Source organism: Chroicocephalus ridibundus, chromosome 8 (assembly GCF_963924245.1).
Source record: "Chroicocephalus ridibundus chromosome 8, bChrRid1.1, whole genome shotgun sequence".
In the NCBI taxonomy this organism is placed as follows: domain Eukaryota; kingdom Metazoa; phylum Chordata; class Aves; order Charadriiformes; family Laridae; genus Chroicocephalus; species Chroicocephalus ridibundus.
In genome coordinates, this window is record NC_086291.1 from 28,937,025 (window position 1) to 28,959,507 (window position 22,483).

Consider the following 22,483-nt stretch of genomic DNA (forward strand, 5'->3'; position numbering starts at 1 on the left):
TTTCTATTTACCACACCTAAACCTATAGGAAATGTATAGTTGACTTGCAGATTAAACACATTCAGTGAAAAACAGTAACTTTTTATATTATCTGAACTAACGTTTGCTGTGTGGCTCTTAAATTGTTCCTTTTTAAAGATGTGATTGCAGGATGCAGTTGGGAACCCGTAATGACTAGCGAGCTCTGTAATAAACTTGGTCTTTTGCTATAAAGATAAAAATCGGTCTGGATTTCCGGATGTACCGCGTATTCTCTGCTTTTGATGGTTAAAGCTTGATATTAGAATCCCTTTGAATGTTGTTTTAGAGGAATATACAGCAAGATTGCTGTCTGTAAAATGGGTCTGTTGTGTCCTGATAACTTTTCTATCCTTTTTTCCAGGGAAAGACTAGAAGTGGGCTGTTGCCAGCTGGCCCAGCTGGAACACACGATTAAGCAGTGTCAGGCGTCGGCTCACACAGAAGCCAAGAGCAGGGGCTGGCTGTGACACCTGAGGACAGTATGGAGCTGCAGCACCTACCCCCTGCCTTCTCCTTCTCCAAACTCCTCCGGCATGTGTGGAGGAAACGCTTGAGGAGACAAAAACCTACCGCCTTTTTTTCTCAATGGTGCTGTTTTGTATCAGAGTTGAAGGAAAAAACTGCTACATGTGGACATGGAATGTCCGAGTTTCTACTCAGAATTGGAAGCTGACGGTGTTTTCTGTCTCAAGTGAGGGTCTGTGGGCTGATGCGGCTGGTCTGGCCTGCAGATGGCTGCTGGGCCAAATCCCAAACGTTCCTGTTAGGGGCTTGGTCTGTTAATAGTTGTATAGGAAAAATCCATGTAAGGTATTTCCTTTGCTGATACTTCAGAAGTGACCAGTGAGAAAAAGAAGAGTATTTTGTGATACGTGGGGGCGACAGGAGTGAAAGGAAAGCAGCTGAGCACATACCGAGCTGCCTGTTACCTCTGTGGGCAGCAAGGACTGAACCACAGCTGCAGGGTTACGTGTCCTGTGTTGCCAACTGTACAGGGCTTACGAGAGGCTATGGAATGGGGAAAGAAATGGATTGATGCTCATTTTTTTTAAAAACCAAAAGACAAAACCCAACCTCCTGCAGGTGTATTTGTCCTGGGCCTCTTTTCAGAGAAAAGGGATCTTTGCTCTTTGTTAAAATACCTGCTTCATCCTCATGCAGCGGCAACCTGATAGAAACTTTGGTTTGGAAGAGTCCTCGGTGGTTTCTCTTGCCACTGTCTCTTGCAAAGGCAGAAGCAGGTGTTCCCCCTGTGGGCTGTTGTATTCTGTGGCTTGGCTTATCTCTGCTTTCCAGGTGACGGCTCTCACTCTACAAAACTGCTTTAAGTCCATGAAACTTCCTAAAAGCCATTTTCAACGCTGCTGTGGCCTTTAAAGCTACCTCTTCTATGGCTGTATTTGTACAGAGAGGAGATGACCGGCAAAGTTCCAAAGTGTTTATTTTGATATTAACTTTTGAATGTATTTGTAAAACCTTTATTGTAAAAATCTAATTTATTGTTACAGTAAATGGCAGTTGACTCTACCTGGCAGCACAGCTTTGAACAGCCGTTTCCACTTCGCCCAATTCCTGTGGATGCAAGTTTAATGCAGTTCTTGCCCCCAGATGCTTGAAAGTCAGAGAAGTGGATTGGTAGCGCTACTGTCACAGCAAAATTCATTCCAAGGGCTATTTCTATTCAAGTTGTTATCCCGGAGTTGCGGGATGAGCATGTTATGCTCCAATAAGCCTCCATTGGCAATTGGTATCATAAATCTAGGAAAATGGATCAACTTAAGCACATGGTGTGTCTGCCTTAGCTCATGTCTGCTTTCGATACCCTTTAGGGAAAGGCACCTGACACAGATGAAGACAACTACTTTGTTACTGACTCTCTGTGTTCAAATGCACCCAGCTTCACAGCTTCCAATAATCCAGAAATGTCTTTGCTCTGATGTTTTCCTACTCCGTAGAATCACGGTGCTCTGCTCGTGCCCACCGCAGCAAGTCTGCCTTGTGTTATGTGAAATAACAAACTACAGCTGCCTGATGCCTCTGCTACAGGTTAAGACCTGCATCAAAGCTGTGGACTAAGAACATGCTGGTGAGTGAAATTAGTGCCATCACTGGCAGGTTCATTTCCTACAGCCACTAGCCTAATGCCCAGGAACACAGCTCGATGTGCAGTGGTGTTATGCACTACTTTTCCTTCAAGTTAGCTTTCTCATCTCACCTCCGGAGCTTTAATTTGCACAGAGCTTTTAGTAAACAGATCCCAAGAGCAGCTTGTAGGCAGGTGACTCTCCCTGTGACAGCACTCCGGGAGCCAGGGGCTGGCTGGGTGCTCGCAGCCCTTTACACCCATTTCTGGAGGGTGACTCTCAAATGGCACTTCACCGCCTCTGTTTCTACTCAAGGGGGGGTTCAGGTAAACATCCTCCATACAGCTGAAATGTCTATTTAATATCGCAAACTTCTGTTTGTAAGCTGGCTTGTTAAAGAAAAGAACACAAAGACACAGGAGAGCGATGCTGTGGTGCAAGGATTGCCCAGAAGGTACCTTTAATGTGTTTGCAGCAGCAGCAAGCAGTCAGTGCTAGTTTTGGCACCAGGAGTTAGATGTGCAGCACTAACACATTAGACACCAAGTCATCCTAACCAACGCTTTATCCAGCTGAACAGAGAAAGTGAACTAAAACATAGTACTATGAGCACATAGGAAATCAAGTTAATTATGTTCTACCACACTTTCAGCTTGTAGTATTAGAAAAATAAGACACTTACTAATCAGATGAATACATTTTCATTGCCCACTGGCAAGAGTTTAAAAACCATGAGAAAAAAAACCCCACATGTAAGTTTTTTGGTTTACAAACGTTAGCTCCCCCCTAGTAACTAAACTGGCTGTGCAGAAAGCGGCCCCTGCCTTGCCCCAGCCCAGAAAGGGGCAGCCTGTTGTGGTGAGACGCTCCCCCCGGCCCCAGGGAAGGGGCTGCAGAACAAGTGCCAAGCGCACAGCACAGGCAGAAGCTCACGTACAGCAGTACGTGTTTTCCCACTTGCTCTCTACAAACTCCACGGTTGTCTCTTTGCTTCAATAACCATTTATCTGCCATTTACATGTCAACAGATAAAATACTCTGCTGAGTATATAAAAACTGTTATAAAAAGGCAATTGTAAAAGATAAGGTATTGGCAGGCATGTCAGCTTTTTTTAATAAAAAAAATAGCCATTATATCTATTTAAATAAGGCTTCTCGTTACAGATTGTTCCAGTTACTGAAGGAAAACAAGGCCTGATGAAAAAAAAAAAAAAACGATCCCCCATATACCTTACACTTCCTGTCTCAAGAACACACCCTACAGGAAAAGTCATTTAACATGCAAACTTACAAAACAAACACTGGGGGAAGCTCCTGAAATGATATGCCCGGTCTAGTTTCTCTTGCATTATCTTCAAAATCTTTAAAAAGAAACCAAAAAAACAACAAAACACAAAACCAACCCTATGACAAAGTTCTAAAATACACAAAAAACCCTTCATCTTGATATTCTTTCCAAAACAAATATGTACAGCACATTAATATGCAATATGCAAAAGCTCTGTGTTGCTGTTGGCAACATCTATGCCCTCCCCATCCCTATTCACATGTGTACCTCTACTGTAACACAATTACATCACTAAGCCTGTTAGTTTGAAAAGGGAATTTAATTCACTTAAAACTTGTAAATTTTTGTGTAGGGGCTCCATTCGTTTGACTCCGGATTGTAGACTTCAACTGTGTTCAAGAATTCATTGCCATCAAACCCCCCAACGGCATAGATAGTGTTTGCCACCGTGGTGATGCCAGCATTGCTCCTGGGAGTCGTCATGCTGCCCATCATCTTCCACTCGTTCCTCGCGGGGTCGTACATCTCCACGCAGCTCACCGCATGCGAGCCATCAAAGCCTCCGCCAACAAAGAGCTTTCCTATCAAAAGGAAACAAAGTGAATGTTTCTCTGCCGAGAACCAGCTGCGTTGCCAAAAGCAGCCGCCTTTCTGGGGAGGCAAACTCAGCCAAAACGAACCTTTGCCTTGTTCAAGGGCTGCGGTTACAGTATTGACCTGCTTTGGGTCTCTTGCTCATTAGAACCCACTGAAGCTATTTCAGAGTAAATGCAAAGTCCAAATTCAAAGAGATGCAGTTGTTGAAGCTGCACGGTGATGTTTTTAAAAGAAAGAGGTGGGGACAAACGCCCCAAAACACAGGGTTTTTTTGTTTTTCTGGTTACAGTTTTTAGTTAAATTGGGAGACACAGCCAGGTTCTCACTGTGTTGTTTCCTCCCTAAGCAGGAACACAGCTTTGTGTTCTACTTGCATCGCAGCTTAACATGGAAAATTCACCAAGCACAAGAGGTCACTTAAGCCTGCAGAAGCCTACCGTCACGAACAGCCACTCCGGCTCCGCGTCGAGCCACGTTCATGGGCGCTATCAGCGTCCAAGTGTTGTTCTCCGGATTGTACCGCTCCACGCTGTTCAGGCAGTTCCACGACTCTGCTCCTCCGATGATGTACAAATACCCCCCCAGCTCACACACAGCCGACTGGTGTCTCCCTGCAACCAAACGCCAGGAGTTACAGCCCAGCACAGAAGTCCTGCACTAACACTATGCCATAGCAACCGAAATTCAAACAGCTTTTAGTTTGGTTTTAAACCTGCAGTTTTGCAATCACCCTTTTCCCTCTCCCTCCCAAACTGCACAGCAAACTTACGGATATTAAGGGGGGCACAGCTCGTCCAAGATTTTGTTACAGGATCAAACACGTCACAGTTCTTAAGTCCCTTTTGGCCATAAGGATCTGAACCACCAACAATGTACAGTTTTCCATTCAGGGCACATACTCCTGTTCATATAGGAAAGAACAGTAAGCAAGCTAATAAAAGAATGAATTTTAAAAAACCCAACAGTCGATCACACGCAGATGCGTTACCTGCATTGCAGCGATTGGTTCTCAGCTCCGGCACTGGAGTCCAGTCATCTATCTCTGGCTCATACATTTCTCCACAGCTCAAGTCATCCGAGTGACCGTTTGACCCACCCACAACATACAGCTGCCCCTAAACGGATAAAATAGATACCTGCTTCACATATGAGCACACAACAATCCAAATCATTAGCACTTTAGTAACAGCGTAACTATAATTCAGCAACTTCTATTAACCCTTTTGTAAAGTTTGCGCTATTTGTCCCACCTACATTTACACAATCTCACATTCCATCTGATCTCCACCCACCACACACCATTAAAACTGCCATCTGGAACCGAGCTCTGGGTGTTCTCATCGGTGCAATGAAAGTCCAAGTGTCCTTTTGCGGATCGTAGCATTCCACTGTGCGCAAACATTCCTCTCTGTTATATCCCCCTAAAAGCAGAAGGTTAGAGGATATCACATTTCCAAAGACCAAGTGCTTTGACGTTGAAGAACACCAACTCAAATAGTGAGCGTACGGAGTTAAAAAGCCACTGTCCCCCACCCCAGCCCCAACTGAACCAGTTGTTTAAATAAATTGTTACTATTTCTTTTACCTGCAGCGATCAGCTTGCCGTTAAGTTCAGCCGTGCCCAGTCCAGACCGAGCATACTGCATTGGAGACATGGGCTTCTCTATGATGTTGTTCGGTTGAAGCTCGAAGCTCAGACTCTTCAGCAGCCGTGGGGTGCTCGTGGGCGAGCTCTGCGGGCTGTTCCGGCCGTGCAGGAATATCACGCACAGCACACCATCCAGAACAGCAAGACACAGGTAGGTGTTACCTGTTGTCAGGGGAAAAGGAGAGACCACCGATACAATAAAATTTTAGGTGAACAACTAAAGGTGTTCTGATCAGGGTCTTCTGATTAGGCTTCTCTCCTTAAAAGTGTGAAAATTTGGTTTTTTTCTGGTTGCTGGTTCCCAGTGTTAGCCTAGTTACTGAAAAATACGTGGTTTAGATTATTAATATAGCGCTCAAAGGACGTAAGACAGCAATCCGAAAATGTGCTAGGAGACAACCTCCACGCACACAGGCTGCAAACAGCTCTGTTAATTGATCAGAGACTGCCTATCTCCTTCGGACTTTCTGGGTGAATTACACACACCATGGGATCTGGGATGGCCCCGTCCATAAGGAATCACGATGTAGGTGATCCCAGTTTGGCCTCAGTTACGTTAGAAACATCCCAATAGTTACTGGGCAAATTATGCGTTTTTTATCATCAGTAAGAAAAAGCACTTCTGCATTTCTTACAGATGGTGAAGGAAATCCCCAGGGAGTAGGAGGTGGTAGGCACACAATTAACCAGACGCATCATTTAGAGAAACCCTGCTGCAGTTACTCACTTGAGGTTTTCTCTGAAGCAATGATTTTCCATTCGTGTTTAGGACTCTGAACAGTAGCATTTGGAGAAAGACTTCCACAGGAGCTGCTACTGATCTGCTTGTGATCATTCTCACGTGGTGGCTTCTTCTGCAAAATCAAAAGGCAGCTACAGAAACCTAGCCAGAGACTACACCTCCTTCTACCTTTGCTCCTCTGAGCTAATACGTAACTATTCAAGAGAACACTTCACCTACCACCTCCGCAGAGCATCATTTATAGCACACCTCAATTTTCAACAGAACATCTTGCCTACTCAGCAACAGTGGCCAAAAGCCACCCTACATCTCATCTCGCTGGTCATTTCATCCCATGACGGCACCTTTATACTGCTGGTGTCTGACTAGAAAGCAGTTACAATTAGAAGCGAGTATGCATTACTGGCAGGATTTTCAGATGTAAGGAAAAACCTCCATCCATTTGGAGAGAGCGGATCTACAAACTAGTAGCCTCCCTCACAAGGTCTGCTGCTGGAACTGGAGTTAATTATATAACGCTATTTGGAAGTGAATTAAGTATTCTCTTCGTTCCCTTAAGACAAATTAATTTCGCCTCACTTCCTCTCTGTGCTCAGATTAGCTGTTTCTTGGATTTTACTCCCTTGATACTTCCCACTAGCAGGAGATTTCTGCTTTCTTTTCTTCTTCAATTAAACTTACGTTATTTTGCTCAATTAAGAAAACCCCCAAAATTTCCCATTTCAGATTACACTGAAATTGGTTGGGCCGTTCAGGCTTTTTCTGAATCCTAAGAACCAAACACAGAAAGTTAACCTTCTCTCTACTCCATTTAGCAGCAACATTTATGACCACAGCACCGAGTCTGCAATGCTCCCACAGTTCCCCAGAGTCCCATCTCTATGGAAACTGTCATCAGGCTTCTGAAACACATCATCTAACTCAGAAACACCCTCACGCAGAAGAGTTTGACAGCTCTACTCAGCTCACCATGAAAACCAATTCATTTGCAGATAGCATTTTTGTTACTTCTGAACCTTCATCCAATTAAGAGCTAATTCTGTTATCCTTAAGTTACCTAGACAGTCACAGAAATTACAAACTTTTGTAATACAAAAATGGAAGAGTTACAATTTTTCCAGAACAGTCATCTATGGTTTTCTGGTGTTAATTCTCTCAACTGTTTAGAATTTCTAGAGTTAGCAATTCTTATCATCAGAAAGGATTTAAAAAAACAAAAAAGTTGAGAACTCTTGGCTTCATTTCTAAAAAAATGAACGCTCTGAACGTTCACCTCTCAGCTTCTAAGTATTACAAGTAGTTGGAAATTATATCTGGCTAGAACTAAAAACAAATAAAAATCATCACCTCAAAAAGCAACAGACTGATTTGTACAGTCAGGCCATCGGCCATCTCTAGGTCAGAGGTTACCTACTGCTGGTTCTTTAAAAATCTCTTGCACGTTACCAGTGCAGCTGAACAAAAGAAATGGACGCTGGCAGCTGAAGGATCAGAACTTATGTCTGGAATCTTTTTCTGTGCCAAAATTTAGCAGACACATAAGCCATTCTCCACTGTAAGCCAAGCAGTGCGTGATTCTTTACAGTCTCTTGAGTATCTCTACAAAGCCACACCTGATTTGCTATAGGCAGTTGCTTTTCTACCTCTGTCTTCTAACAGCCTAAGATTTATTTTCAAGTCAAACCTAGAGCACCCCATTCTGCACATGCTCAGTCTGCCAAAAAAACAGAAGCAGAGACTAAATCATCACCTCCAGCAGTTTTGAGAAAGATACTTTCTCATCACGTATTTCTCCATTAAAGCTACTGCTGCTTTCTCTGCTGCAGTACAGAAGACTTCAGGTGTGCTGTAAACTGCTCCAGTCTATCCAGGGTTACCTCAGACTGTCTGCAATTTGTACCTGCACAAACTGAATGTGGTCATCATCACTGCCATACACCTCAGCCTGTCCATCTAGCAGATTTCCATCAAGCAGCTTGTGATCAGCTGAGTAGTACAGCGTTTGAACCTGCAAAAACAACAACAGAATACCATGTGGCTACTGTCTCCAGTGCTCCTCAGCTACAGGCAGATTACAAAAGGCAGTCGCCAGCATACTTCTCGTCATCTCATCTCAATCTAGCAGAATGCAAAACTAAAAGGAAGCAGATGTCATGGTGGCAATCTTCAACACTGGAGGAAGGCTCCTTACTTTCTCAGCTTGAGAGAAATCTTCGTTTTCCAAGGACTTCTACTGTTTTTCCAGCACAGAAACATTAGACAAGCAAGATGCACATTAATTTCCAGAATTACACAAATTCACAATCTCATGCAAGCACTTTCGTTATCCCCGCAAACAAGCTTTCCGCTTTGAAAAACACACATATTTATCTCGATCAAAAAAAGTTAAAGAGGAGCCAACAGTGGACTGTAAGAGTATGGGGATGAGGGAAGACAACACAAATTTATGTTCTGGAGGAAACTGTTGTCCACAACTAAGCATCAGATGCAACCGTTTTGGTGAAATGCATCTGAATTTCAACATGATCAAAAGGTTTAAAATGAGTTTTTCCAAGAGGAAATATACACTTGAGAATATATGACAGTATCAACATATACTTTTGCCTATACAAGTGTTGCTGAATATATATTGCGCTTGTAATAACAACCTGGGAAAATTTTGATGTTTCACAGGTTTTTGTGTCCATTTTCTCTAGCCAATTAAAAATTTAGATTCCCCGCTCCTTTTTCTATGAAAAACTGCCCAGGCTACATCTACTATTAGTATTCATGAGTAAAGCCATTTAATAACACACAACTTAAAAGAATGTATCCTGTAAAGGAGTAAGTAAACACCATTAAATCATCATCATCGTTCTCTGCCCACAGCGGATTTTCTTAGGAGAACTGGGGCAGGACTGCTGCTTCTGTACGTGTCAATACACTTGAGGTTTCTTCTTGGTTCTTCAGCCTTGGTATCCTAGTTTTGTTAATAAACCTATGGGGAGATAAATCAACGGGGAGGAACAACCATTAGAAGCTTTTACCTACTTCGCATTTACAAGCAAAACCTGCAAAGGAAAACATCAAGAATCTACAGCAAGTTTCAGTACCACCTCCCCAATTCTAAAGCAAGATACATGCCACTCTGAGGTTACTGTACAGCACATAGTGAGCAAAAAAGGAAAGCAGAAGACCAGACTGAACAGTTCATTCAGCTCACCTGAACACCCCCCCAGTTTCACAGCTTAGGGGTACCTACAGCAAAATTTAAATTCTTTAGGGTCATAGTTAAAAAAAGTGAAAAAATAAAAAAATCAAAAGAAAAAGGGATCATCCTTCATATCAACTTCTTTTTTTTTTTAAAAAAAAAGATGTTTAATCCCATTTTATTAAAGACTAACCTCTTCCATTAGATCTTCCAGGCTGTCTCCATTCTCCCAGATGCTGCGCTGTACCCAGTTGATTACCTTTGTGTACAATTTGCCATTGCTAGGTAGGCCAACATTGTCTTCCAGCATTACTTCAAGCTTGAATTAGAAAAGGAAAGGATTATTTACTGTACAGGTATTATCCTTGTATTTGTGGCATACTCTACGTAGAGCTAGAAAACCCCATCTACGAGGAGCTTCCAGCCTATGCCACTGAAACTAGGAAGCACACTCAAGTACAACTGCAGTTATCTTTTACGCTTAGAAAGGCTGAGAGGATGTATTCTCTACAGTTAAAGGTTCACAGTAGTACGAATATTACACAGCTCCAGAATTTTCACATTGTTGGTAAAGTTCAGTACGCCAAGTCTTCCTACTCCCAAAAAGCAAGCCATAATAGTTGCTCCTTGGGTTGCTTTTTGGAAATTGCGTACCAGAAGGAAGCCTACAAAATTAAGCTAACCTTTAACCGTGGAAGTTTCAGAAATTCTTCCTGTTCTGAAATCCGTAAAAGATGTTCCTGAATGTAGCCATCAATCTTGTTCAACAAACGCGCGTCTCCCATACAACTTGCAAAGTTCCGGTAAGAGATACAGCTCTGAACATCCATCTTGGAGAGCAAGTAATCACCACAAACCTTTTAAGAAAAAAAGGCTGCATCTTAGTTTACAAGTAGACAAGGTTTTAACATGTTTGAATTATCCACCCCAACATACAGTAACAGCTGTTTTCTAACTGCAGAATAGTGACTGCCAGTTGTCATCCCTCCAATAGAGCTGTAAATGAAATGTTGCCTTCCAGAGGAATATGCATATATTAAAAGAGAAAAGCCATATATTCAAAAGCTACTCACATATGCATTGACCCCACGCTTTTCTACTGAACAGCTATTCAAAACCGCTTATCTGCAGTCAAGTGAAGGTAAGAATCCCAAGAGTAAGTATTTCTGAAGTCAAGCTCTACCAAACTTATGTTCAGGAGCGTGTCGATTACTCTTTTTTTCACATATCACTGCCACAGATTTACAGGCTTAATTATGCTCCCAATGCAACTAAGCAAACCACCGCTTCCATGAAGTTGAAGGTAAGTAACCAGCTACGATTCGGAAGCCATTTTGCTTATACGGGTGCACAAATAGAAAACTTTAATTCAGAGAACCATTCAGCACAAAGATAACGCAAATGGAAACGATACATGTTGATGTCATTCAAGTCAATACAATGCTAATGAACAGCTAAAGAAGCTTTAAAGAAGCTTATCCGCTGAGCACTTTTTCCACAGAATAATCTTTTTTTTGTCTCATTAACACCAAAAAGCATAATGCTGTCAGCCTGAGAAAGCAGAGCGGACTTCTGGAAGAGCTGAAAACTGTACCTGCTTAACTCTCTCCATCTTCAACTTCTTTGCTGCAGAGTATACATCTTTCACCAGTTCTTTATCAGCTTTTAACCTATTAAAGAAAGAAATTTATCTTCATTATTCTAATTTTTTAAATTAAAATCTACTGTCTCTAATTTCTGTGAAAACTACTTACTGAGCAGTATAGGCATAATTCAATAGAACTTCAACAGCTTCTGGATTGAGATCATCAAATTTAACATGGGAAATTCCATGAGAATCACTATCACTATTGAAGATTTCAAACAGGTAGGGACTGCAGCAAGCTAGCACGGCTCGGTGCGCCAACATCTCATGTCCACATACCTTTATTTAAAACACAAATAAGAAACCCACATGCTGGTAAGAATTTTTGAAAGTACCTTTGTATTATAATAGTATAAAGGCCTATCCAAGTGAATGTCACAGTTCAAATCAATTTTTCAAATCAATCCAGTCTCCAATTTAGGTCAGCACACAGTGTAACAAAAAACCCACCACATTCAACGATCATACTCGGACAGAAAAAGTTACCTGGAGACGGACATCACAGAACTGACCACTTTTACGTAAGGCATTTAGTTTGGCAACAGATGACTCGATGAAGTTTTCATCTTCAAACATCAGATACCCATTAGGAATCATTTTGGTGTTGGTCTGGCTGAAAACAGAATGTATTAATTTTAGAGATAAAACATTTTGCTTCAGTATAGAAGTACTATTACACTACTTGCAAACAAACATTCATGGGGAATTTAAAAAAAAACCCATCTCAAAAAAAAGCCTAGAAAAATACTATTAAACATTACTAGTACACATTGACAACAATCCTTTGGATTGACCGGATTAATGATTTTCAGAGATTGAGGCCACAACTTTTAACTTACCTACATCACTTCAGTAGGTACCAACTCCACAACTACGTGCTGAACCTGTGCTACCTCCGTGGGAACAAGTTGGAAACCACTGGATTACACAAGAAGCTTTACTCCCCTCTATAAAGATCAGATTTAGTAGATTCATTGCTATTTTCTGCTCACTGTTTAAAATTTGTCATAGTGGTCAGCTTCATTTTTTGCACAGAGCTGACAACCAGCTACATTGAAAAGTAAGAACTGAGAATTTAAAGTAACTAGTGAAGTAAAAGAATAACTACTGAATTTTTTTTTATTTAATTTTATGAGTAATGACTTAATTAAATATTTTAGAGTAGCTGGAAGTCATGAGAGAACATTAGCACCAAAGAAACAGACAGAATTAAATATATTCTGAACAACAACCATCACAAAGCTAAAACAACCTCCCCTGAAGATCTTACCCATATACAAACATATCACCTCAGTAAATTGGGCCAAGACTAGAAAAATAACTTCAGGAAACTAACTTTTGAATTTGGATGCTATTTTATAGATCATTTAATTGATTCTTTTATTAGCTAAGCACTTTTAGGAAAAGTCCACTTTACAAATAGGAAGCTAATTAAGAATACTAAAATAACCCTGAGGTGACCTAACGAATATATATGAAATCTGTAAGTTTGAGCCTGAACATGTGAAAAAAGTATACTTTACTCAACAATTTTAGAAGAAAGAATATGTGGGATGCTACTAACATTACCAGCAACAATTTACGTTTCTATCTGAAGCTTAAGAAAATTCTGAAGATCAGACTAAACAAGAAAACCTCCAAAACAGGAAAAGTGGATAGCAAAAATCAGTAACAAAAACACCAAGCCCCACACAAAATAATTCTAGTATTAGTCTGCTTATTTTAAATTCACTTACTACTGGAAAGCATTTGACCCCAGACTAGGAAGAATAATCTTACTTACAAAGACTATTATCCATTTGTATATACTTTCATATGCTGTGTTTTATTAAAAAAAAAAAAGGCAGCAAGGTCGCAAAGTCGCAGAATTTCAGCAAAAGCATTAACTATTGTATACGCAGCTAACAGTATTAACTTACCTAGCAAATATATTACTGTAAATTTTTCACTGGGAGATCTTAAAATAATTCAATGGTATCACCGTGTTAAAACAGAGCACTTCTGTTTCAGTATCTTCTGACAGGGAAGATGTTTGTTGAAATTGAAAAGCAGATCTGTCTTTGCAGCTGCAATATGGATTCCAAAACTATCAGGCTTGAAGGTGATGTAATAAAGTCCTTAAGAGCTATAGACATGAATTTCTTCTGTGATAATCATGCGTCATAACCTGCAATAGAGAAGAAGTTATCAAGTGAGGACGACAGGTACTATCACGTATTTCAGATGAAACTTTAATAGTGTTTTAAAGTAGAAGTTCCTGACCCAAACAAACAACTTTTTCTTCACAAAAAAAACCCCAACACCCAGCTTGAAAAATCCCATATCGACACCAGTACGTTCTCGTGCTTAACAGGAGGTCAACCACATCAATTTTGATACCCACAGAGACAAGAAAGTGGCTAAATTAGTGCTTAGAGAGAAAGTTAGAACAGCTGAATCCCATTTTTATACAAGTCCTTACTAACTCTAACCTTCAGCACTTCCTACAGCTAGATCATTATTGCTTGCTTACACAAGTAGGTAACTCTTAAGTAACACAAGAAGAAATGGCTACATTTTAAAAAAAGAAACCAATCCACATGCCTCCTACCTTTTGCTTTTCCTGTACTCATCTACTTATATCCTTCTTCTACTGAATGCCTAAAATGGACTGAAGATGGACTAAGGACATGTCTGAAACAACCAGGCATGTCTCCGGTACTTTCAAAAAAATTATGAAGTCAGGAATCACTATTTCAATGCTAACTTTCTTCGATAAAAAGTCTCTTTGCTACCCTGCAAACAGAATCTGTTAGGTTCTGGTCAAGTTCTGCACTGGCAGCACAGACTGGGGTAGCTTTGTTGAGGATAGGCTGTTTATGCCCGGCTTTTTCGGGGAGGAGAGGAGGAGGAGCAGAAGCAGGGAGGGCACAGGCAACAAACACCCACTCTGGAACTTTCCATGACCCTGATGCCACCTCGGGAAAACATCGATCACTTCATCCACTTGGGTTCCCCACTGCAGTTCCAAAACTATATTTGTATCTACAGATTAAATGCCACATGGGGAATCAGGTTTCCTAAAAATAGGTGCAGCTCATTTTTCCACATCAAAAGTTAGAAGTCACCTATGTTGTAGGCAAGAGAACCTGGCAACCTGACTGCCTGACCAGCCCTTACACACGGGATCATTTTGGCAGGAACTGAACCTCCCTTGGTCTCCAAGTAAATCAGCAGCTCAAGCGTGAGGCTGATTCTCAAGAGCAGCAGGGGGCATTATCCCACAACGTACCAGCTCCACAGGAACGCTGCTTCCACTCTTAACAGCTTCCTGCCATCCTGAAGACAGGATATTTCAGCCAGCAGATACCCGCATAGAAAGAATTAATGTTAATTAAGTTTGGCTACTACAACAGACACATAAAGAAAGAAACAACTGCTCCAGAGCAGCAATGGTGTCTGCACGTAATATAGTAGCCGCTGAATGCAGGGAGGACTAGCGGAATAGAACCATGTGGACTACAACATACTTTGCTAGGAAAAAAACTCAAAGATAAATGTATTTTCTTTTTATAACAGGCAAGTTATGAAACTGAAACTAAGCTCTATTTACCAAATATTATTTAACTAAGCATGTGGAAGTCAACACTTCTCTTGTTGGTACAACTGATAGAACAGTTTCTAACACTTCTAAACATTTCAGTTTCTAAAGCAATCAAAACGTTTCACTTCTCAAAATGGAAACAAACAGTCTGATGTCCACACTTCCCCCAACAATTCACCTCAAGTGAAACATTCTGTTGTTCAAATACACAGAGGTATTATTTCAACACAAGCGTTACAATGAATCAGTTTATAAAATTACAAGAATCTACTGGAAGTTACGCTTCACCAACACTGTCCACAAATGTACAAGAGAATTATCACCAAGGGACCTCTGACTATCATTTCAGATTTTAAACCTTCCATTTCTGTTGTAGGAATTACCCAGACACGATGGCTAGACTTACCTAGCCAAATGCAAAATACAGGAGGCATCTAAAAAAGGAAAGCCAAGGGGGACAAACTCTGAGCTCCGGCGTTGCACTGGACACTCAGTACAGCGTCAGACCACTTTGGTGGAAGGGCTCAGACCGACCCAGGCACCACTCACTTCGTCCCAAGCTGAAAACGACACATCGCACATCAGATGATCCACCTTGCTCACACTGGTTTAAACCAGCTTTTTCTCAACTGCCAGCTCTCTCAAAGAAGTTCTGTTGTTAACTAAGTAGAGGTCAGTAATTAGCAAGGCAAATTAAATGTATATTGCTACCACAGTTCAGACAAACAAGCTACTGGTGTGCTCGCACATCACATTATGCATTCCCCCCAGTCAGTATTCATCAGGATTGCTGTTAATTACCAGTATGGAGTCTTTGGGGGGATTTCAAGTTACACAACAACTATTCAAACAATTTCAACTAAATTCAAGAATCCTCCTTGGTCAGTTCACATCTCTAGGCATGTTTTGTCACGTTCTGCTGTAACAGAAGAACTTTATTTCAAGTGCAGTACTTGCTTACAACCTTCAAGGCCCATAAAGGACATCCAAAACAATTCTGGATTGAAATGGAAGATTTGTCTTTTAAAGTCCTCCTTTGTGCATGAGGTCAAAACCACATTTCTGCACCTAACAGTACTGTCCAATCTGAATATCTAGGAATTTGAATGTCTTCATTATTGACATAAAATTTCAATACTGTTGTGTGAAAACCACGGCTAATATTACTTCTCAAAGTGGCATTAAACAGCAGAAGTATATTCATTACTTTCTGCCTTCTTTTTGGTTTGGTGTACTACTGCTAGAACAAAAGCCAAACAATATGCCAAAATTCAATGGAAAGCCAAGAATGATGCATTTTCTGTATTAAAGGTTATAAACAGGTACTTTCAACGGATTTCTTTCTTAAAGTATTTTAAGCATCTAAATAACCTTGTCATTACCTTTTCCCTGCCCTCTTGCTTAAACTGCTTTCTAGCTTACCACATCAAGAACTGTTAGTGCCTTTTTTCCCTCCTTTTCCAGGATTTTTAATTTTTTAAACCAAGTGTGATGTTCACAAATCACTGTCAGACAGGTATAGTACGAAGTCTGATGCCTCTGAAATTATTACCTTTCGAGCCCCATCAAAATGCAATTATTCAAACACATTAAAGCTACAGAATTAGTGTTCCAGAATGGGAACACACACTCCATTTGAGAAAATTCTTGCTGGAGAGCAGGCCTACTTCCTGCATTTATTTTTAAACTGAAAGGAAAGAAAAAGAAAAAAAAGAAAGAAAAAAGAGTGCAATATATAAACTCTGGATTTCCACTCTTGTTATAATATTAAAGATTGATACTGGTGTTGAGTCTGGAGGCACCACCTTGAATCAAGAGTGGATGACGTTAGGTGTAATACTGCAGCACACTGAGACAGGCCAGAAGCCACGAAGCATTCACGTGGTGCGCCTCAATGACATGGCTCTGCCCAAGTAGAGGAATGCCAGTACTCAAATGTCTGCCCAGTTGCTTGATTTAAACATAATTATATTCTGATAATTGTGTTTCCTAAACACACAGAGTCATGCACAGACTGAGATTTTCATTTGCTACTTATCTGTACCACTGAACTATGAAAGAGTCATGGCTCGTAACACACTCGGAGATAAATTCGCTGCACGTAACCGACTTCCAGAAAAGAAATTTCCCCCTTTTAAACTCATCTTTCCATTTCACTGTACATCCATTTAAAGATACATTTAGAAAGACTCACCTAAATAACAATGATACTTCTCATCCTTCACAATACTACCCTCTTATATGCATCTTGCAAATACTACTGAAATATGATTAGCTCAGTTACAAGAGCAAATAAATGTCATCGTTAATACACTTTAAATTGTTACTTGTGTTTAGAATTTAGGATCTGTTCATCACAGATGTTTTTAAACAGTTGCTCACTGCAGAAAGTGTCACAACATTTAGAAAACCTGCCACAAGAGGATTACTGTTGAATTTCTCCGAGATGTAAAAACCGTTATCGTGCCCTATGACCCTCCACTGCAGAGCCACTTCCAGGGGACACATGAGCTGTGGTTGGTCACAGGTGCGGTACCAAGACAACATGTCCCGGAGACACATACTGAGTCACCTTGCCCATGCACTAACAACGCAGGCAGCGTTTATTTTTCCTCCCATCTGAGAGTTCTCATCTTTAGTATAATCCATTGGTACTTTCCATGTACAGTATTTAATTTAAAAAGTAAACAAAGCCCTTGTTTTGTGCCAATTTTGTACACACTTTTTTTTTTGTTCAGATTAAGGTATTACCTCTTCAACTCACAAGTAAAACACTAACTTGTGTTTTACTAACCAACTTGGGGGGAGATATTTTTTAATCTTTTGATTAAAAGTCGATACTTGTTGATATGATAATAGACACCTGATTGATGCTTGTTGGTACAGTGAAACAAAAAAGGAATTTAGCACCACAGTTGGTGCTTTTTAGTTGCTGTGGGCTTTCTGGCTTTCCGCAGCCTTGTTCAGAAGAAATGTAGGTCACACCTACGACTACTCATACCTGTATCAGAAGATAAAACCAGTCGTCCTCAAAAATTTTCTTTCATACATTAGCAATTATTTATGGTAAAAACACACGATCTTTTCATGTCTTAGTTTGCATTTGGAGAGAACATCATGAACCAAGACCTATATCAACATAGTTGCACCACTAAACAGGCTCAACTTCTTTACCTCAGTGATTTAAAATGAGACTCATACAATTTATATCAATTTTGTTTTGCATATTTACTTCTCAGTTGTTTTCTACTAAAGATTTAGTCCCATTGATAACTATGCCTTATAAACAAAATTGTTCTATTTCACTGCAAGTCAGCCTCAGCTGTGCTTGTATGTGTGTGTCCCTGCAACAGCAAGGAGAGAGGGAGAGAATATTTGCTATCACCAGCTAAGAACTGCAGGGAAGGAAAATGTACTGTGGACGTTTTCCAAAACCCTTTACACATAGTCCAAGATGTAATACTTGGACTGTCCTCTATAGACAGTAAGCCTACAGAGCTCTTTCAAACACACATTTATGTACATAGACTTAAAAAATTCATGAGAAGCAGGTTTTATGCTTGAATGTTTTTATGCTCTTTCAACTACAACTCTCAGCTGTAACACACCAGCTGCCCATTTAATACTTGCTCCCCCCACGCTTTTGGAATACTCTCTTTTCTTTTGTGTTTTAGCACTGGTCATTACATCCCCTTTCCATACCGGTTCTGTGTTTCCCCTTCTCCTTTCACACCATGTTACACTTTTTTTGTTGTTGTCATTGTCTTTACATCTCTTTTTCTACCTTCTGCCTCATACACGCTCTCTTAAAATCTTTAATTAATCTTTAATCTTTGAAAGCTCTTCTCTTCCCGCCCCTCCCCCCCCGGGTTTCTTTTTTCTACTAATATACACTTCCCATAGTTCTTCAAACATTTGCCACACAACCAGCAAACTGATTTTTTGTTTTGTTGGTGTGCCATTGTTGTCTCTCACCCCCCATTCTGGGCTGGTTTTGCCTTTTCTTACCATCTCCCGCTCCTTAAGAATTCAAGTTGAGGAAAACAAAATTAGACCTATTTACAGTAGCTTAAGTACTGTTTCCCAACTGGAAAGTATTCCCTGACTGTTGCATCCTGTGCTCCTAAGGAGTTAGGCTTGTGGCTACAAAATCCGCTTTCTAAAATTAAAACAATCTCACCATCAAAGCACCGCATCCTGCTTGGTTTCTTATATTGTAGATCCCTGAGAGAAGGGAATAAATGGGATGTCTACACACCCATCACTGGAAACAAAAATCATCCTCTTCACAAACCATGACAAATAAGGAGAATGACATGATACTGAATTTCCACTATTCTATCATTGCTCAGTCTTGCTATCCATCTCCTTAGTAAATAACTCGAACGCCTCGCCTCTTATTTTGTCAACGTTTTTTCACCCTGCATGAAGCTGCAGTCAATTCAGTTTTTACGTCTATGGGAGTCCTGTGAGTAACAGTGAAGCTGCTGATGTGAAAAGGTATTTTCTACCTTGAAGCAGCTCTGAAAAATTCTGAAAAGCTGATGGAAATCTGGGCACACAGGCAGAAAATATTGTCATTCTCCCTGCCCTCCCCCCCTCCAAATAAAACAAGCCTTCTGGTCGTTCACACTCATCACCTTTCTCCAGAAGCACTAATGCAGACTGACAGACACGGTTTACGCTGTATTATCTCCTATTTCCTAGAACTAGTATAGATGACAGGGAGGGTCGCGACATTGGCAGCCAGCTGTCAGCACATGTTCCTCACCCAGAAACGGCTACTTTCTTCACTCAAAGTCTAAGACTTTTGCGATTCTTCTTCCCACCACACACACTTAGTATAAAGGCTTTGAGAAAGGTGGCACTACGCGGCTGCAGCGTGGCGCCTGGAAAGGCTCGCAGGCAACGCCTGACCTTGGAACAACACCCACCCCCGTGGAGAACACCCCATTTTCTGGGCTGGGGGCCACACGACATTGCCTCCCCGCTGCCGAACCCCCCCCACACCCCCCGGCGGCACCCCCGGGGGACGAGGGCCGGCAACCCCGAGGGAAGCCGCCTCAGGCCACGCAGGCCGTTTACACGACTTCGCCCAGACCAGCGCGGCACGGCACTCCCGAGATTTGCCCAGCCTTCGAGAAACAGGCCCCAGATAAGCAACAAAAAGCCGCGGAGGCGGCGGGGCTCCTCTTCTTCCAGCCGAGGGCACGGGGCCAGAGCGGGCGACGGGCCGGGCCGCCACCGCGGGGCCCGCCTCGGCCGCCCGCGGCCCCGGGCCGCCGACACCCCCCGCGCCAGCGCCGAGCGGGAACAAAGAGCGGCGGAGCCGGCCCGGCCGCCCCCAGCCTCATGGTCGCTGCTCCCCCCACCCCCGCCGCCACCGCCCTTCCCCTCACAGCCGCGGCGGGCCGTGCGTGAGCCGGCCGCCCGGGACGTCCCGCTGAGGCCCCGCCGTACCTGGTGCCTCTCAGCGCAGACGATGCTGTTCATATTGGGAGCCTCCAGGCTGAGGGGGAAGCCAACGCGAAGACGCAGCCCCAGGCCACCGGGAAGAGGGAGCGGAGGGCGCAGGGAGGGCGAGGCGGCGAGGCGAGACGCTGCTGCGCGAGAGAGGGGCGGCAGGAGCGAGCCAGAGCGGAGCGGGGTCACAGCGCCGACGGACACGCCGCTGGAGCAGGCGACTCGCACACCGCCTGCGCGGGAGCGGCACTGCGCGCCGTAACCCTCCGACGAGGCGGGCGGGAGGCGGTGCTGAGGAGGCCGGCAGCGCTCCGCCGAGAAACGAGTCCGGCCGCGCCCCTCCCTCCGCGGCCGGGGTAGGTGTGCTGCGGCCCCCGTTCGCCTGCCTGCCTGAGGGAGCGGCGGCCGCGGGGCGGGAAAGCCGGCCGGGTCTGGAAGGGCTCGGGGCTGGACACGCAGGCCCGGGAGAGGCCGGGGCTGGGCCACTTTTCCGCGAGTGAACTGCCACCGCATTGTCACCCGTGGGTCTCGGCAGCGAGCCCAGCTGACTCGATAATTCCGTTTTTCAGACCTGGCGTTGCCTTTTTCTCCTCAGCGATGACTTCCTCCCATCGCTGGGATCTGTACTTCAAGGCGTCGTGTCTGCATACGAAGGCAGGTACCCACTTTACCACAAAATACCGTGTTTAATGCTGGAAACTCTCCCCGCCGGCCTGTCCCATGGCTGCCCCCTGGCTCCAGCACCCCCAATCACTCTGGGAAAGGCGTTTTCCCATCTGGATGGGAAACATCCCCCACACACTTTTCACAATAAATCCTATCTTGCTAGGCAAAGTAGTTTTAAAACATCGCTGCTGCTAAGTGAGGGGCGTTTGGAGTCTGGTGTGTTTGCATGCGAGATACCGTAATGGGTTGCTGATTCGTGGCTGGGGCCCTGAGTGCTGCTGCAATATCATCATAAATAAAACACGGAGCTGGATGAAGCCTGAGGTTCCTTGCTGGCTTCCTGATTTAAAGCACCAAGGTCACCTGGAAGACAGGGATACACTTCCCCCCCCGCCGCTTTCCCCTGATCCCGAGGCCACCTTGGTCAGAAACTGGGAAACCTGTAGGAGATGATGTTAAATACAGCTTCAGCGTCTCAGCTGGAAAACGTGTATGACATATATGATAATTATCCATTTCTCTAATATTCTTCTAGAATCTTGGTGCAGAAGCACATTCCAAAGCACCAAAGTTGGGTGATTCTGAGGTTTCAAGCAGAAAGTGCTTCAAAATAGTGAAAAGAGTGGCCTCGTCTCATCAGAAGCGAGCAGAGGCACTAAGCCATAGGTATGTTCCTCACCTCCTTCCATCTCTGGAGACCTGTATTGACAGCACAGTGCCCATGCTGTGGCTGGGCCCTCTCTTCAGTATCTCATTTTGCCGGCAGCAAAGAGGACCATCTGGACTTCTCACCTCTCAGATACATTTCCACTCCCTCCTCTTTTGAATTCTTAAATCACCAGCCACACCTCAGTGCCTGCTTTCCCTCTCTCTGCTTTCTTTTTGAATGAAGCTTCTAATTAGGGCTGTGCTAATCAAAGGCACTTGTGGTATAGCTGGGAGGGAGAAGGAGGCGAAGGCAAAAGACAGGCACTGTGATGAAATAAAACAGTGCTGGGAATTTTCCTTAATTAAGTAAATCTCAGGATTTCGCAAGCTGCTGTTCCAGTATTCTTAGGAAAGGAGATGTCTTTATGAATCACCATTAATTTTCATTATCAGCCACTGCTAGTGACGTCAAAGAGCAAGTGTAGCATCTTCCCAGCAGCACAGAGTTAACAGATAGGTGTTTCCAGTTCTTTTCATGTAGGTCCCTGTGACAGGGGAACACATTTGGGATTTTTTGAACTGTGGCTGGGCTGGGAGCTCAGGCAGCGTCTCCATTGGGCCGGTTGCATTTTGATCATCCAGACTCACCTCCCACTGAAAAAAAAGTTTTTTCTCTGCTCCTTGCTTTGTACTCAACACAAAATTAGTTTACATCATCAAAACACCATTGTTCCAACTGAGATGTGACTATACTTCCTATGATGATGGAAAAGACTTCTGTAATGTGCAAATAACCTTATTTAAATTTGCTAAGTATTGTACAATCCTTCCCAATGAAACTTATGCTAAATCTTAATTATTTCTGAAGAATAAATATTTATTGAAAGGGAGAAGTGGGATTGAGTTGA

The 22,483-nt window shown here is 42.8% G+C and overlaps 2 protein-coding genes across 6 annotated transcripts in view; one reads left to right on the forward strand and one right to left on the reverse strand.

Annotated features, from left to right (window-relative positions):
- SWT1 (SWT1 RNA endoribonuclease homolog) overlaps positions 1–1,548 on the forward strand; it is a 33,454-nt gene extending 31,906 nt beyond the window's left edge. For all 3 annotated transcript variants that reach the window (XR_010072153.1, XM_063342907.1, XM_063342906.1), the window contains one exon: positions 383–1,548. Coding sequence is in view for 2 of the 3 variants with exons in the window: in XM_063342907.1 (XP_063198977.1) it covers positions 383–488 (106 nt within the window). In the remaining variant the exon portion in view is untranslated. The remainder of the gene's footprint in view (positions 1–382) is intronic.
- Positions 1,549–2,535: 987 nt separating this feature from the next.
- Positions 2,536–20,483, reverse strand: IVNS1ABP (influenza virus NS1A binding protein). Of its 3 annotated transcripts, none has more exons than XM_063342912.1 (15): positions 20,259–20,483; positions 13,135–13,382; positions 11,702–11,824; positions 11,325–11,494; positions 11,165–11,240; positions 10,254–10,427; positions 9,764–9,889; positions 8,281–8,388; positions 6,366–6,492; positions 5,576–5,800; positions 5,290–5,411; positions 4,979–5,105; positions 4,760–4,891; positions 4,428–4,601; positions 2,536–3,974 (listed from the first exon to the last, which is right to left on the reverse strand). In XM_063342912.1, the coding sequence occupies exons 3-15, from the start codon at positions 11,810–11,812 to the stop codon at positions 3,721–3,723; spliced, it is 1,926 nt and encodes a 641-aa protein (XP_063198982.1). In that variant the 5' UTR covers positions 11,813–11,824; positions 13,135–13,382; positions 20,259–20,483; the 3' UTR covers positions 2,536–3,720. The 3 variants fall into 3 exon arrangements, with proteins under 3 accessions (XP_063198982.1, XP_063198980.1, XP_063198981.1); XM_063342910.1 differs by having other exon boundaries at positions 11,702–11,828; positions 20,259–20,482; XM_063342911.1 differs by lacking the exon at positions 20,259–20,483 and adding an exon at positions 13,806–14,057 and having other exon boundaries at positions 11,702–11,828.
- Positions 20,484–22,483: the final 2,000 nt, after the last annotated feature.